Source organism: Nycticebus coucang, chromosome 3 (assembly GCF_027406575.1).
Source record: "Nycticebus coucang isolate mNycCou1 chromosome 3, mNycCou1.pri, whole genome shotgun sequence".
Lineage (NCBI taxonomy): Eukaryota > Metazoa > Chordata > Mammalia > Primates > Lorisidae > Nycticebus > Nycticebus coucang.
The window spans coordinates 121,795,891-121,809,835 of NC_069782.1; the positions used below are offsets into that span (position 1 = coordinate 121,795,891).

Below are 13,945 nucleotides of genomic sequence, written 5' to 3' on the forward strand. Positions count from 1 at the left end.
TGGCCAAAAACCGCAAAAAAAAAAAAAAAAAAAAAAAGACTTCCATTACTATGTTGAATAGCAGCGGAGACAGTGGGCATCCTTGCCTCATTCCTGATCTGAGTGGAAATGTTTTCAATTTTACATCATTCAATATGATTGGCTGTGGGTTTGCTGTAGATGGCCTCTGTCAGTTTAAGAAATGTCCCTTTTATGCCTATTTTCTTCAGTGTTCTGATCATGAGAGGATGCTGGATATTATCAAAGGCTTTTTCTGCGTCAATTTAGAGAATCATATGGTCTTTGTTTTTTATTTTATTGATGTGTGATGTATTATATTTATAGATTTGTGTATGTTGAACCAGAAAATTGTATTTTAATTGTTGCTAGTATACATACATGCATAATTGATTTGTTAATGTTGACTTGTCTCCTGCAACCTTGTTAATTCTGTTATAAGTAGTAGTATTCTTTTTTTAAGATTTCAGACTGTGAGGATACAACTAGGTTACAATCTTTGTACTAGGTAGTCCCTCAAGTAGTACCATTTGTGAAGAGCTCGCAGGATTTGCTGTGTGATGTCCTCTGTGAATAGTATCTTCATCCTTTCTAATCTTTGACTTATTGTACTAGGACCTCAAATAAAAACAGAAGTGGTCTCTTGGTGCAGATCTAAGGGGTGAGTGTTCAAATATCATTAAATGCTACCTGTAGGTATTTTATAAATTCCCTTTGTTAAGAAAGTTTACTTCTATTCCTTCTTTGCTGAAGCTTTTATTATGAACTTTGTAAATGCTTTTTTTTCTGAGTCAGGGTCTTGCTCTGTTGCCCTGGCTACAGTGCAGTGGCAATACAGCATCCTCAAAATTCCCAGGGTCAAGTGATCCTCCTCCCCTGGCCTCTGAGCATCTGTGACTATAGGCATGCCCACCACCATGTCCAGCTACTGTTTCTATTTTTTGTAGAGACAGGGTCTCACTCTTGCTCAGGCTGGTCTCAAACTCCTGGCTTCAAGTGATCCTACTGCTTTAGCCTCCCAAAGTGTTAGGATTATAGGCATGAGCCACAATGTTTGGCCTATAAAATATTCTTACTGTATCTACTCAAATAATCATATGGTATTTTCTCCTTAATTCTGTTACCATTGATTTTCAATCATAACCTTACATTTTGGGAAAATCCCACTTAGTCATCATGCAATGAACATTTGTATAATATTTGAAAACCAATTGTATAAATCCCTGGCATTGGGCAAAGAGGCACCTCATTGTTGGTGGTGTTACTCTTTGTCAGGGGCAGAGTAGACTGACAGCCCTTTGTTCATCCTAGCTTGATGCCTGGGTTGGTGGCCAGAGCTGTTTCATGCCTAGGACATAGGAAAAAAAAAAAACAAACTAATTGTATAAAAATATTTCTTTTTATACATTGCTGGATTCAAATTGCCAATATTTTATTAAGGACTTTTGGGATTCTGTTTTAAAGCGCAGTTGCTTTGGAGCTTTCTTTTCCCGAAATAACTTTGACCTTGGTGTAAGAGTAATGTCGGCCTCATAAAGTGAGTTGGGAAGGACTCTTTCCATTATTTTTTTGTTTTGTGTGCCCCTTGCGCCCATTTTCTATAATGTTATGCAAGACTGGTGTATTTGATAAAATTAAATATACCTTAAATATTTGATAAAATTCACCAGTAAAGCCATCTTCACTGGAATTTTCTTTGTGGGAAGGGGCTTAATTATGAATTCAGTTTCTTTAACAGATAAGGGAATATTTAAATCTTCTATTTCTTTTCATATCTGCTCTGGTAATTTGTGTCTTTCAAGGAATGTATCCATTTGATCTAAGTTGTCCTATTTGCTGGTATCTGGTTCTCCATGATAAAAGAGACCAGGGCCAGACCTCCCTTTGAGTGAGGACCAATTCCTTACTATACAGTGACCTTGTTATTGTGTTACTAGAGAGTATTTGATGCAGTCTTTAGGGTTAAGGAGTCAGGATGTATACAACTTACTTTCAAATGGTTTACCCCCCTCCTCCCCAGATTATGTACATATATATAAATGTGTGGTATATTAAAGAGAGATATTGTGTATATGAAAGATGTGAAAACAAACATAAAATTGGTGAAGACAGAGGATATAAAGGAACTCATACTATTTAAACAACTTTTCTGTGGATTTAAAATTTTTAAAAATATATTCACATTCTATATAACTCAGCAATTTAAATAATCAGAAAATCACACAGATACTCTGCACAAGGAAGTTTATCACAGACCAAAACTTGAACACACTGTGAAACTGATACAAAGAGGACTTGGTGAGCAAACTACAATATGATATCAAAGAACCAACAATGACAAAAAACATGCTTTCTTAAAGGACATCCATGTGGAAATCGCTCAGGATAGACGGTTTGGGAGAAAAGCTGCAACACTGAATACACGACCCCTTCTACATGCACAGGAAAAAGACAGCAAGAAAACAAACATGCGAACAGCAGCTGAGTGGTGCAGTCACAGGTGAACTTGACCCTTGATACTCCTCTCCTGAAATGCTTGAAGGATCCCCACCCTCTCTATCACTCCAGGGCAACAGGAAGGAGAGCTCATGTTGACTTAAAGCCTTAGCTGGCCAGGTGTGGGTCTGGATTAACCCCACGATGGAGGGAGGAGATCGTATAGGTGTGGTAAAAATTGGCCTCCAAGTAGCCTAGCAGAGTGGAAAGAACAGTGACTGGAGGAGCACAGTTCTGGGATCTGGTCTCACGCCCTCCAAAGAAGGCAAAGGTGCAAAGACCGAGTGAGATGGTGCACGTGAAGGCCAAGTTACACAGAAATGAAAAGCAACTGCCTTTCTACTTGCTTCATGAGTACGTGAATGGATTTGGATGCTCTTATGTTGGAAATCCCTGTGAAGCAGTGAGATCTAAAAGAGTCTAAGATCTGAGTGGAAGTCCGAATCTGCTTCCTGCACAATCCTGGGCCAACTGCTTACCTTATTTCTGGCTCTAAAAATCTGGGATAGTGATGAAAATTTCAATTACTCTCCTATGTCAAAAGCTTGTTGCGGAGGGTCATGACATGATGTCTATGAGGGTGTGTTCTAATCTACAGAGTGCTTTATAAGGTTATTAATGTTAGAGTATGAGTTGTCCAAAATGCTGTAATTTGTTTTGAAGAATTGAACTTGGTTGAAAAAACTAGCGATTCAGTACTACTAATAAACTTTGCCACAGGAAACAAACCATGGAGCACATGATGTTTGAGTTGACAAGGAGAATGAATGTCATCCAACACATAGCAGAGAAGACCAGAGATTAGGAGTCAGCTGGTCAGAGGTCCTGCCAGGGAAGGATGGAGAGGACAGGAATCACCCTTACAAAAGGGAGTAAGTTTGTGAGAATCACAGGTCTTCATCATAGGCACGTCTACAAGCTGTCTTAGAGAATACCATAAATGAACTAGATGATTCCCCCCAGGCACTCAGAGAGAGGAAGACTCCCTCCAGCCAGAAAAGCTGGGGTTGCTCCTGGCCTCTGGACAGGACTGCAACACCATCGCTGAGCACAGTGCTGACCATGTGGGCTGGAATGTTGTCCTAGGCTGGAAACTGAGCAACAAGCAGATTTCCTCTTGAAATGTCTATCTGAGGCTTGGCACCTGTAGCTCAGCGGCTAGGGCACCAGCCACATACACTGGAGTTGGTAGGTTCGAACCCAGCCAGGCCTGCCAAACGACGACAACTACAACCACAACCAAAAAATAGCTGGGCAATGTGGCAGGCCTCTGTAGTCCCAGCTACTTGGGAGGCTTAGGCAAGAGAATCGCTTAAGCCCAAGAGTTGGAGGTTGCTGTGAGCTGTGATGCTACAGCACTCTATGGAGGGTGACATAGACTCTGTCTCAAAAAAAAAAAAAAAGTCTGTTTGAGCCAGCTGGCTACTATGTGAGTAGAAAGAGAATACTGACAGGGGTCCAAGGTTAGAGATTAGACAAGATACGTGCCTAATCTGTAGCTGAGATGTGGCAAGAAGATGTAAAGACTAACTGTAGAGGACAGAAATATTTTCTTTTTCTAACTTTTTATTTTCCTCCCTGTTTGTTGCCGGCCTTATCTGAGTTTAGGGTCAGTGACAATACTTATAGTAAGTAGTTCAGTCTCAAATACTAAGGTTACTGTTTTACAAAAAGGATCTATTCTTAAGAGTGTGAAATTGAGACATTTGACAAAAATCACTGTTACCCAGGTACAATCTAAAAAATGTATTAGAATTTGCTGCTTTCTGCATTAGGAAGAGTGAAAATAAGAAACATTGTCAAACTGGGATGGTGAGAGATAGGCTGAGGATTGGCCACCGTATCATTTTATAAAATTGTAAAAATAATACAAATGCAAACTCCAGAGGTTAAATTCAGGTGATTTATTGTAAACAGGACAACCCTAGCACTCCACCATACTGGCTGTGTCACATGCTCCCTCTTTCACATCAATTAGTCAAAAAAAAAAAAGTTTTTAAAAAAAGTCCCAGGTAAATAATAACTTCCGTTTCACAAATCTCATTTACTAAGCACTGAGTAAATAGCAGTGTCTGGGGTGGTATGTTATTGCTGCAGCTTGGACCCATCTGAATGAATCCAGGAGTATGCCTGAGTGATCCGATGGTAGCTCTAGGTCCACCTTGGAGACTTGAACGTGCTGGAGCACACGGAACAACAATCGCAGGGGTATGTGGAAGACTACAGGAGATCGCTTTCCAATCACACGCCTTTCTCCTAAAAATGGCACTCTCAAATTTCACCCATTTTTTTTGAAAAGAGCTAAAAGTTATTCAATAGCACATAATTTTCCACAGAAAAGGTAGGTGGATTTTTGTTTGCTCCTACAGTGGTAGATTTAAACACTCAGGACTAATTTTAGATCTGTCTCGTATGTATATGCAGTTTGATGAAAAGCTGCATAGTCTACAAAAGCATAAAACCAGAAGGCAGTGATGACTTCACGCGCCTTCTGTTGGACAAAGACTGTCTTCATACAAGGAGGCTCTTTGACGGTAGGGATAGAAAGATGGTTACAGCACCACGTTGATCTGACAGTAGAAATGGAGCCCACTTTTGAAAGCAGCCCCCATAGTTGTGACTATGCCATTCTTGCCCCAAATTGAGATGTGAAAAGACATGACTCTATAGAAAGAAGTCCTGGAAAACAATTCATGTGTTGAGGCAAAATGGAATTTGAAAATGCCATTCTTCACTTTGCCTGAGTTAGTGGGCAATAGGGCCACTTATTGTCACTAGTGCCTGTGTGTGGAAATATATTCACAATTTCTCTTGAGACAAGTTTTAATACTAAATATTTTAAAACAGATACCACCTAAAATGGTGTCTCATTAAAAAAAAAAAAAACTTTAAAAAGACCACTCCAGTCATCATCTGTGTATTTGTATGTTTATGTATTCAAAAATAAATTAACTCTTAAGGCAAGATTAGACTGGTAGCAAGAGGAGATTTTAGGGTTTTATGCAGACTTGCTATTCAGGAATGCAAAGCTTTACTTTTTATATCTCCAAAAAGGTGGCTTTGTCAGTGCCTTTTAAATGTGTAATGGGGCAAAATATTTTTCACATATTGACTGCAATTTCGCCACAGTAAAAAATCATAAGTGGTTCCAAACCATGGAAAAGCATGTCACACACTCAGTACGATCTGAAGTTGACCCTATTTGTACTTGTTAAATAAATTCAGCAACATGTTGATGAGAAAAAGTAAAACTGATGGAACGCTGCAAACCAACTATGAACAAAAAACCGTCAATGCAATTCAATCAGAAAGAAAAAAAAAACCATAGTAATCCTGAGAAATTCAGTTTAGGACAAATTGATATAAGGTAAATCTGTATTTCTAGCACTAAATAAGTAGGGTGTTCTAGGATTTTCTAGCATTTTACTAGTTAGAATAAAAAATATGTTCAAATTTTATAAAAAGATTAAAACCATGCCTTATATAATCAGCAATTTCACAAATAAAATTACATTGCTTTGTTATGTCTGCCAAATGTAATGTTCTCCACTGATATACATGAGTAGAAAGCAAATTTGAGGATCAATTTTTAAAAAGATATTATCTTTCTAAATGTTTTGAAACTTCTATGTCAACCTAGAAGGCTTTTTAGAAAAATGCTAACTTTTATTTTCATCAGACAAGTGACTATTTTACAGAATGGTGAATGATATTCCTATACAATATTCCTTCACTATGTTATATAAGGGATATTTCTCTTTTTTTTTTTTTTTTTTTTTTTTTTTTTTTTTGTGATTTTTGGCCGGGGCTGGGTTTGAACCCGCCACCTCCGGCATATGGGACCAGCGCCCTACTCCTTGAGCCACAGGCGCCGCCCGGATATTTCTCTTATGAATGAAAACTTTTAAAATATTTAAGAGGCATGTATTTTAAAAATATTCTACATCTATAAGATTTTGGAATTTAATTACTTTGGATTTTAATATTTGTACATAATGACATTTGACAACGTTTTTTCTGTTTGTCTAATAGTGAACTAGAACTATTAAAGTGGCCAAGATTGTCTCCTGAGGCCCTGGAAGACTCAGGAATGCATCCACTTGCACTTTCCCACCCGTGAGTAGTCTTCAGAGTTTTGCAGCCATGAAGTTGATATGCGGTTTAACAAGGGGAAACAGTGGCAGACCACGTTTGAATTCAGTCATGTTCTGTATCACTTCCGGCTACAAAAAAAAAAGATTCCTTTTAGTGTATTTAAGCTAAAAATCAAACAGAACATCAATTTTTTTTCAGGGGCTGGGGTAGAAACATTTGTGTATCCCATGTATTGTGATATTCTGGCTCAGTAGAGGACAGCCGGGGGCCATGGATTGGTCTATGTAAACTTACGGTGAGAGTTCCCAGTGGGACTCTGGGCCAGAAGGGAGACTCTTCCAGGGGTCCTCAAACTTTTTAAACAGGGGGCCAATTCACTGTCCCTCAGACCGTTGGAGGGCCAGACTATAGTTTAAAAAAAAAAACCATGAACAAATTCCTACGCACATATCTTATTTTGAAGTAAAAAAACAAAACAGAAACAAATACAATCACACTGCGGCATGTGGCCTGTGGGCCGTAGTTTGAGGACCCCTGCTTCTTGGCTATCCTGTGGACAAACAAGAGCTGGTTCACTAGACAGGCAATGTGGGAAGGGCTACGCGGTCTCACTCTAATATTCAACACTGGGAACAGAAGTGGCTAGATATGACTCACTGGAGAGTAACACAGCTGTTCAAATAAGAGACAAAGGCAGAGGCCAAGTGACCAGGTGTCCAAAGGGAAACTAAGTAGAAGCTTAAACATCTGGTGACCTAAAAACCTGTCAGTTTTATGTGTCCTGACGAACAGGCTCTTTCTAAGTAGTGCAATCTAACATAACAGTTACAGTACTTACTTGTGGCAAGGCTGGTGCTTGTGACAAATTTATGTCATTTTGACATGGGAACGCTCCAACAACAGGACCTATGAGAAAACAAAAGATTTAATGCTTTGCGATTCCTGAAACTAGCACACAAGAGCAACTTTCAAAAAAATTGGAACCAGGCTCAGTTCACATTCAGATCCTCTCAAGGTCCCTGCTCCCCACGGCCTTGAGCGCCTGTCCTGCCCCCTCTCGGGAGTGTTTCCAGTGATGGCTCAGGATGCCAGTGAGGTTACTTGGCCAACCACAAGCACCCAGTAAAACCAACAAGGTGGCCAGGGTACTTAATTGCCACAGGACAAACTTTGGCCAGGAGACGAGAAGGACTGGGAAAATAACTTCCTACTCGTCCCCCCACAATGCAGAGGTTCCATACAGCTTTGGAGACATCCCACTAGCAACCGGCTGTCTTGCCTGGCTAGCCTGGGGTTGTATCACCTGGTATTGGCTCTTTCCTTCACTCCCTTATTTTCTTTCTCTCTCTTCTTCCACTTTCTCCAGCCCTTTTACTTTCTATAAGGATGTAGCTAAACATGAGCCTAAAAGTAGACTTCTTAAAAAGTCATGTTCAATACTTACAAGAATCCATTTCTCTGGCAAGAACATGGACGGATACCTTATGTCTCCTTGGAGCATCAACTGCCAACATTTCCTAGGCAGAAAGAAGAGCAAGGTCACCCTTTTGCTCTACTAATGAACTTAAAATGAGATGCTTTCTGACATCTGTGAAGAATCAGCTCTGCACCTCCAGATACAGAAAAGATGCTTCCCTTTCACTTACACTATTTTATTTAAATGTCTTTATTTACAAAGACTTGGCCAAGTAGAAAAGAATTTTTTCTTTTTTTTTTTTTTGAGACAGAGTCTCACTATGTTGCCCTCAGTAGAGTGCTGTGGCGTCACAGCAATCTCAAACTTTTGGGTTTATGTGATTCTCTTGCCTCAGCCTCCCAAGTAGCTGGGACTACAGGTGCCTTCCACAACGCCCGGCTACTTTTTTATTGTAGTTGTCATTGTTGTTTAGCAGGCCTGGCCTGGGTTCAAATGCCAGCACCGGTGCATGAGGCCGGTGCCCTAACTGCTGAGCCAGAATTATTATTATTGTTATTGTTATTATTTTTTGAGACAGAGTCTTGCTCTGTCAGCTAGCATAGAGTGCCATGGCTTCAGCCTAGCTCATAGCAACATCAAACTCCTAAACTCCTGAGCTCAAGAGATCCTCCTGTGTACTGGTGCCTGCCATCATGTCTGGCTAATTTTTCCCCCCAGTTTTTAGTAGAGATAGAGTCTTGCTTTGCTTGGGCTGGTCTTGAATTCCTGAGCTCAAGCAATCCTCTTGCTTCAGCCTTCCTTGAGAGCTCGGATTTCAGGGGTGAGTCATCGAGCCTGGCAAAAAAATTATTCTTAACTCTATTTTACAGAAGAGAAAATTAAACCCAAGGAGATTAAGCAACCTGATCAAATTCTTACAGCTAATAAATTGCCTGAGCTGGTATTAAAAATCTAACCTACTACTCACCGGCCAGGGCTGCACCTAGGAATTAATGTCTACAGAGACAACGGCCTGAGCTTAGGCAGGAGACAAGCACAACGCTTGCTCTTCTAAGAACCTCGTCAGGTTCTGCAGTGCTTACTGCTTGTAACTGTGCTTCCTCATCTACCAAAAGAGAAACTAACATTTATTGAGTCCTGCCTTGTATCAGCACTCTCCTATGTTGGCACAATCAATTCTCTGAAAGCTAAGTTATCGTGATGATACCTATATTAGAGACAATGGTTTGTGTGAGCTGGCACAGCTTGTAAGCGATGGTGTGGGGAGCGAGGATTGCTTTGTTGTCCCCATTCCACCACGCTGCTTTGAGGGAGGCCCCGGAGTTACCGCCACGAATGCCGGCAATGTTGACAGGCAGATCCTGAGGGGAAGTGCCTCTTGACCTTTCCCGTTTTTGTAAAGGAATACAAACTGTGATGATGCTTCCTCTGATGTCTTAGCCAAAAGTAATGTTTCATATCCTCAGAAGAGAGACATCATCAGCCAAGGCAAATGCACTTAACAAGTATTTACAGACCAGTATTATAAGCCTGGTCTTGGGTGACTATAAAAGAAGCCCTGGCGGCGCCTGTGGCTCAGTCGGTAAGGCACCGGCCCCATATACCGAGGGTGGCGGGTTCAAACCCAGCCCCGGCCAAACTGCAACAACAAAAAAAATAGCCGGGCGTTGTGGCAGGTGCCTGTAGTCCCAGCTACTCGGGAGGCTGAGGCAAGAGAATCGCTTAAGCCCAGGAGTTGGAGGTTGCTGTGAGCTGTGTGATGCCATGGCACTCTACCCGAGGGCGGTACAGTGAGACTCTGTCTCTACAAAAAAAAAAAAAAAAAAGAAGCCCTAATGATGTTACCCAGCAAACCTGACCTTGGTCACCCCTGCCAGGATAGCTCAGGCTCTCCCATAGGCCTGTTCTGACCTCTCCAGCCCCTTCCAGGAGCTCAGCCCAGGTCTGCCTCTAGTAACATGCAGTACCTCATTGGTTGGAGTAAAAAGTTTGCTCCCAAAGATCCATTCTTGATCTCTTTTTACCTAAACCTAGTAGTCAGTTGAACGCCCTCTTTGGTTTCAGATAGTTTTCGATTTCCTGACCAATTGACAGTCCCCATTTTTCTGAAAACAACTGTACCTTCTTGCAAATTATGTTCTAAAGAACACTAGAGTCCCAGGAGATATTTATAGGTATTCTGTGTAAACAAAGGGACCGTGGTGAAATCAGTATAGAAAAAGTTTTGTCAGTCAAAATTAAACAAATGCAGGCTAAAGTCTTCACTGTGGGACTTCTTACAACTTTGAAAATACCAAGACACTCTGTACTGGGATTATAGGTGTGAGCACACACTCAGTCTTTTCTCTTGATAAACTTTCTCAGTGAGCACAAGCATTTAAAAATCATATCTCTGACCACTATTCAAAGGTGAGTATTTTGAAAAGCAGCCACAGTGGCACCTAAATGGGTAAAGTCCATTTATAGTTGTCAGAGCTTGGAAAATAATTTGATTTTTGAGTTGTTTTGTTTTCTTTGCTCTTCCTCCCCACCAAATCTTGGCAATGTTCTTTGCAGGGTGGGAAACAGAATAAAGAAAAGGGGAGCTTAAAGAGGTAGTGGATCTGGAAGCCAGAAAGGGCTGTCACAGTCCGTGGTCCCACAGGAGAGGACAACAGGAGTGGGTTCAATAAGAATTATCTGTATTTCTTCTAACAGTAAGAGATGTTTGTGTCAAAAATATGTAAATCAACAAACATACCTCTATAAATCCAGCCTTATTAGGTTCAAAGCAGCAATATACAATATAGCACATAAAATATTTCCTTATCAGTCAAAATGTAAATGTATGAATCCAACCTACCTTGTAGAATTTGATGATATCTTCCTTGGTAAGTGTCTTTAAATATGCAACTTCTATATTATCTAAAAAGTGGTCAAACAATAATTTATTAACTTTTCTATATTAGAATACTACACTAAATGACAATGTACTTCACTCCAAGACTTTTTTTGTTGTTGTTTTTTGAGACAGAGTCTCATTATGTCATCCTTGGTAGAGTGCTGTGCTATCACAGCTCACAGCAACCTCAAACTCGTGGGCTTAAGCGATTCTCTAGCCTCAGCCTCCCAAGTAGCTGGGACTACAGGCATCCACCACAAAGCCTGACTTTCTTTGTTGCAGTTGTCATTGTGTTCACCTGGCCCAAGCTGGGTTCGAACCCGCCAGCCTTGGTATATGTGGCTGGTGCCATAACCACTGGGCTACAGGCACTGAGCTTCACTCCAAGACTCTTAAGTATTCATATGTTTAAGTGACGGACTGTTCCTACAGTACTAAGGAAACAGATTCCAAGTAAAAATAAGTGGATCTAGCACAATAGATAAGAGTCTTGGTTCAGCAGCTAGGCCAGCCTGGTTCTCTGGTTATGAGAAGTTGGATCTTGGGCTAGTCATTTCAACTTTTCTGAACCTCAGTTTCCTCACCAGAAGTTGGAGACAATAACTACTTAATGGAGATGCAATGTGAGAATAAAATCATATATGATCCTGACAATATACTAGCCACATTGTAAATGCTCAATAAACGATACTATTATCATTAATAGTGACTCTACTTGCTAGAAAAATTATAGATGAGAAAACTGAGGTCCCAAAAGCGTGGCTGGGCATGGTGGCTCGTGCCTATAATCCCAGCACTTTGGAAGGCCAAGGAATGCATTAAAATAAGAATTGCATTAATGTCCAAAAGATATTGATTGCTTAAGTCTCTCTGAAAAGAGCATGCCTGGTACAAGCCACACTTGAGCTCAGGAGTTCAAGACCAGCCTGAGGAAAAGTGAGACCCTATCTTTAGTAAAAATAGAAAAACTAGCCAAGGGTTGTGGCAAGCACGTGTAGTCCCAGCTACTTGGGAAGCTGAGGCAAGTGGTTCACTTTAGCCCAAGTTTGAGGCTGCTATGACCTATGATGCCACAGCACTCTGCCCAGGGCGACCTCTATCTCCATTCCCTCCCCCAAAAGTTACTTGACCAAGATCTTCAGCAAAAATACAATTCAGACTTCTAGTATGGATTAGCACAATTAGTTGTTAATCCCTATTATAAAGGGATCGGTGAAAGGATGCTCATAAGACAGCAGACTTTAGGAAGCACAATGCTCTCTAATCTGAAAGCAGTGACAAATCTTTGACGATTCCCCTAAAAGCAAATACCTGTGTTTCTAGGGCAGCACTTGTCTTCAGGGAGTTCAATCTATAAATTTTTCATTTTCAGTGTTATGGGAACATACGTACATACATATGTTTCTCTGTTTGAGGGTAATAATACATACATATTACCCTCTGTTTGAGGGTAATAATGATGGAAGTAAAATTGGAAATTTTTGTTATATAATTTTTTTGGGGGGGGGGACAGTGTCTCACTCTGTCACCCAGGTTAGAGTGCAGTGGCATCATCATAGCTCACTGCAACCTCAAACTCCTGGGCTCAAGCGATCCTCCTACCTCAGACTCCCGAGCAGCTAGGACTATAGGCACCCATCACAATGCTTGGTTCTTTTTTCTATTTTTAATAGAGATGGGGGTGTCTCACCTGTGCTCAGGCTGGCCTTGAATTCCTAGCCTCAAGAGATCCTCCCACCTCAGCCTCCCAAAATGCTAGGACTACAGGTGTGAGCTATGTACCAGGCTGGTAACAGTTCTTTAGAAGTACCAGACACCCCTTTCCCTAATCAGTAATTGGAACATTGTATATAAAATGAATACCATTTCGTAGAACAGCCTCAGTGTCTTTAAATGTTTAAACTTTAAAAGAACTTAAGTGCCTTTAAGGTTGGGCCCCTAAATTTTACCTTACCTCTGTCAAAATTGTATTGCTGGGAGATGATTTCTCCCCAGTATTTAGCACACTCAGCAGAGAGTTTCTTTGGTTTGTCTAGTCGACGAATCGCTAATGCCTGAATGTGTTTTTGGAAGGCCTCTTCTGTCATGTCCTCTATGGACTTTTCCATGGTAATTAAGAAAGCTTCCACTCTGCTTTCTAGGTAGTGAGGTGGCTTTTCTGACTGGATGATGAATCGCAAGCCCTGTATGCCATTGGCACGACGTGGCCCACTGAAGACGATATAACCTGAAAAATAAACACCGGTAGTCAGGACTTTGGCCTTTGAGACCCGGGTCACTTTTCATCCTTCAAAAACTGTCCTGTCAGAGCAAATAAAATCCACTTTCAGGCTTTACATTATTCACTTCTGAAGAAATATGTGCTGTTAAGATAGTCTCAGTACCTAAGGATGGAGTAGAAGAGACCTCTGAAGAATAGTTAGAAAGTTTCTTAGGAAAAACAACCCTATTCATCATTCAAACTCCTATCTTATAACTCCTCACTTGCTCCCAGTTAATCCCTTTCAATCTAGGCTAAAGTTACATTTCCATGAAACGCTAGATTCATTGTCCTGGCTCTATTTCCTTTGTATCCAAGCTCCTTCCGTGAACCGAGGACCTCGTACTGCATTTCTTGTTAGGTAACTCATTTCTGGATTATGTATTCAGACCGCCACTCTCTAGAGATCAAGCTCTAAAGGTCCTACTTCCATTGCCATCTAATGAGCCCCTGCATTACCTCCTTTCAACACCTTTTCTAAACCAAGCTCTCAGACTGCCTCCTTCAGTTGTTCTGCCCTGATCCACCACCACTGACAGCTGTGTCACCTCTGAGTTCTCTTCTGAGGAGGTCACTATCTTTGATACAGTCTTCAGTAGTTTGTACACTATTGTAGTACCACACTACTATAATATTCCATCCTGATTTCACTGTGAGCTCCTTAAAAGGAAGGACCGTGTATAACATTCATTGTCAATGTCCGGCACCTAGCACTGTGGTTATTTAAAAAACAATAGGTACTTGGAGAGACTCACCCAACAACTTTTTCATTGAATTCTTCCCTGTCATTACTAGGGCT

The 13,945-nt window shown here is 40.8% G+C and overlaps 1 protein-coding gene and 1 pseudogene across 4 annotated transcripts in view; one reads left to right on the plus strand and one right to left on the minus strand.

Moving 5' to 3' along the window:
* Nucleotides 1-1,215: 1,215 nt before the first annotated feature.
* Nucleotides 1,216-1,358, plus strand: LOC128582910 (uncharacterized; annotated as a pseudogene).
* Nucleotides 1,359-6,395: 5,037 nt separating this feature from the next.
* The window catches only part of IDE (insulin degrading enzyme), a 92,683-nt gene continuing 85,133 nt past the window's right edge, over nt 6,396-13,945 (minus strand). For all 4 annotated transcript variants that reach the window (XM_053582719.1, XM_053582716.1, XM_053582717.1 and 1 more), the window contains 5 exons: nt 12,841-13,113; nt 10,848-10,909; nt 8,033-8,105; nt 7,427-7,494; nt 6,396-6,716 (listed from right to left, as the gene is read on the minus strand). In XM_053582719.1, the coding sequence (XP_053438694.1) occupies nt 6,621-6,716; nt 7,427-7,494; nt 8,033-8,105; nt 10,848-10,909; nt 12,841-13,113 (572 nt within the window). In that variant the 3' untranslated portion in view covers nt 6,396-6,620. The remainder of the gene's footprint in view (nt 6,717-7,426; nt 7,495-8,032; nt 8,106-10,847; nt 10,910-12,840; nt 13,114-13,945) is intronic.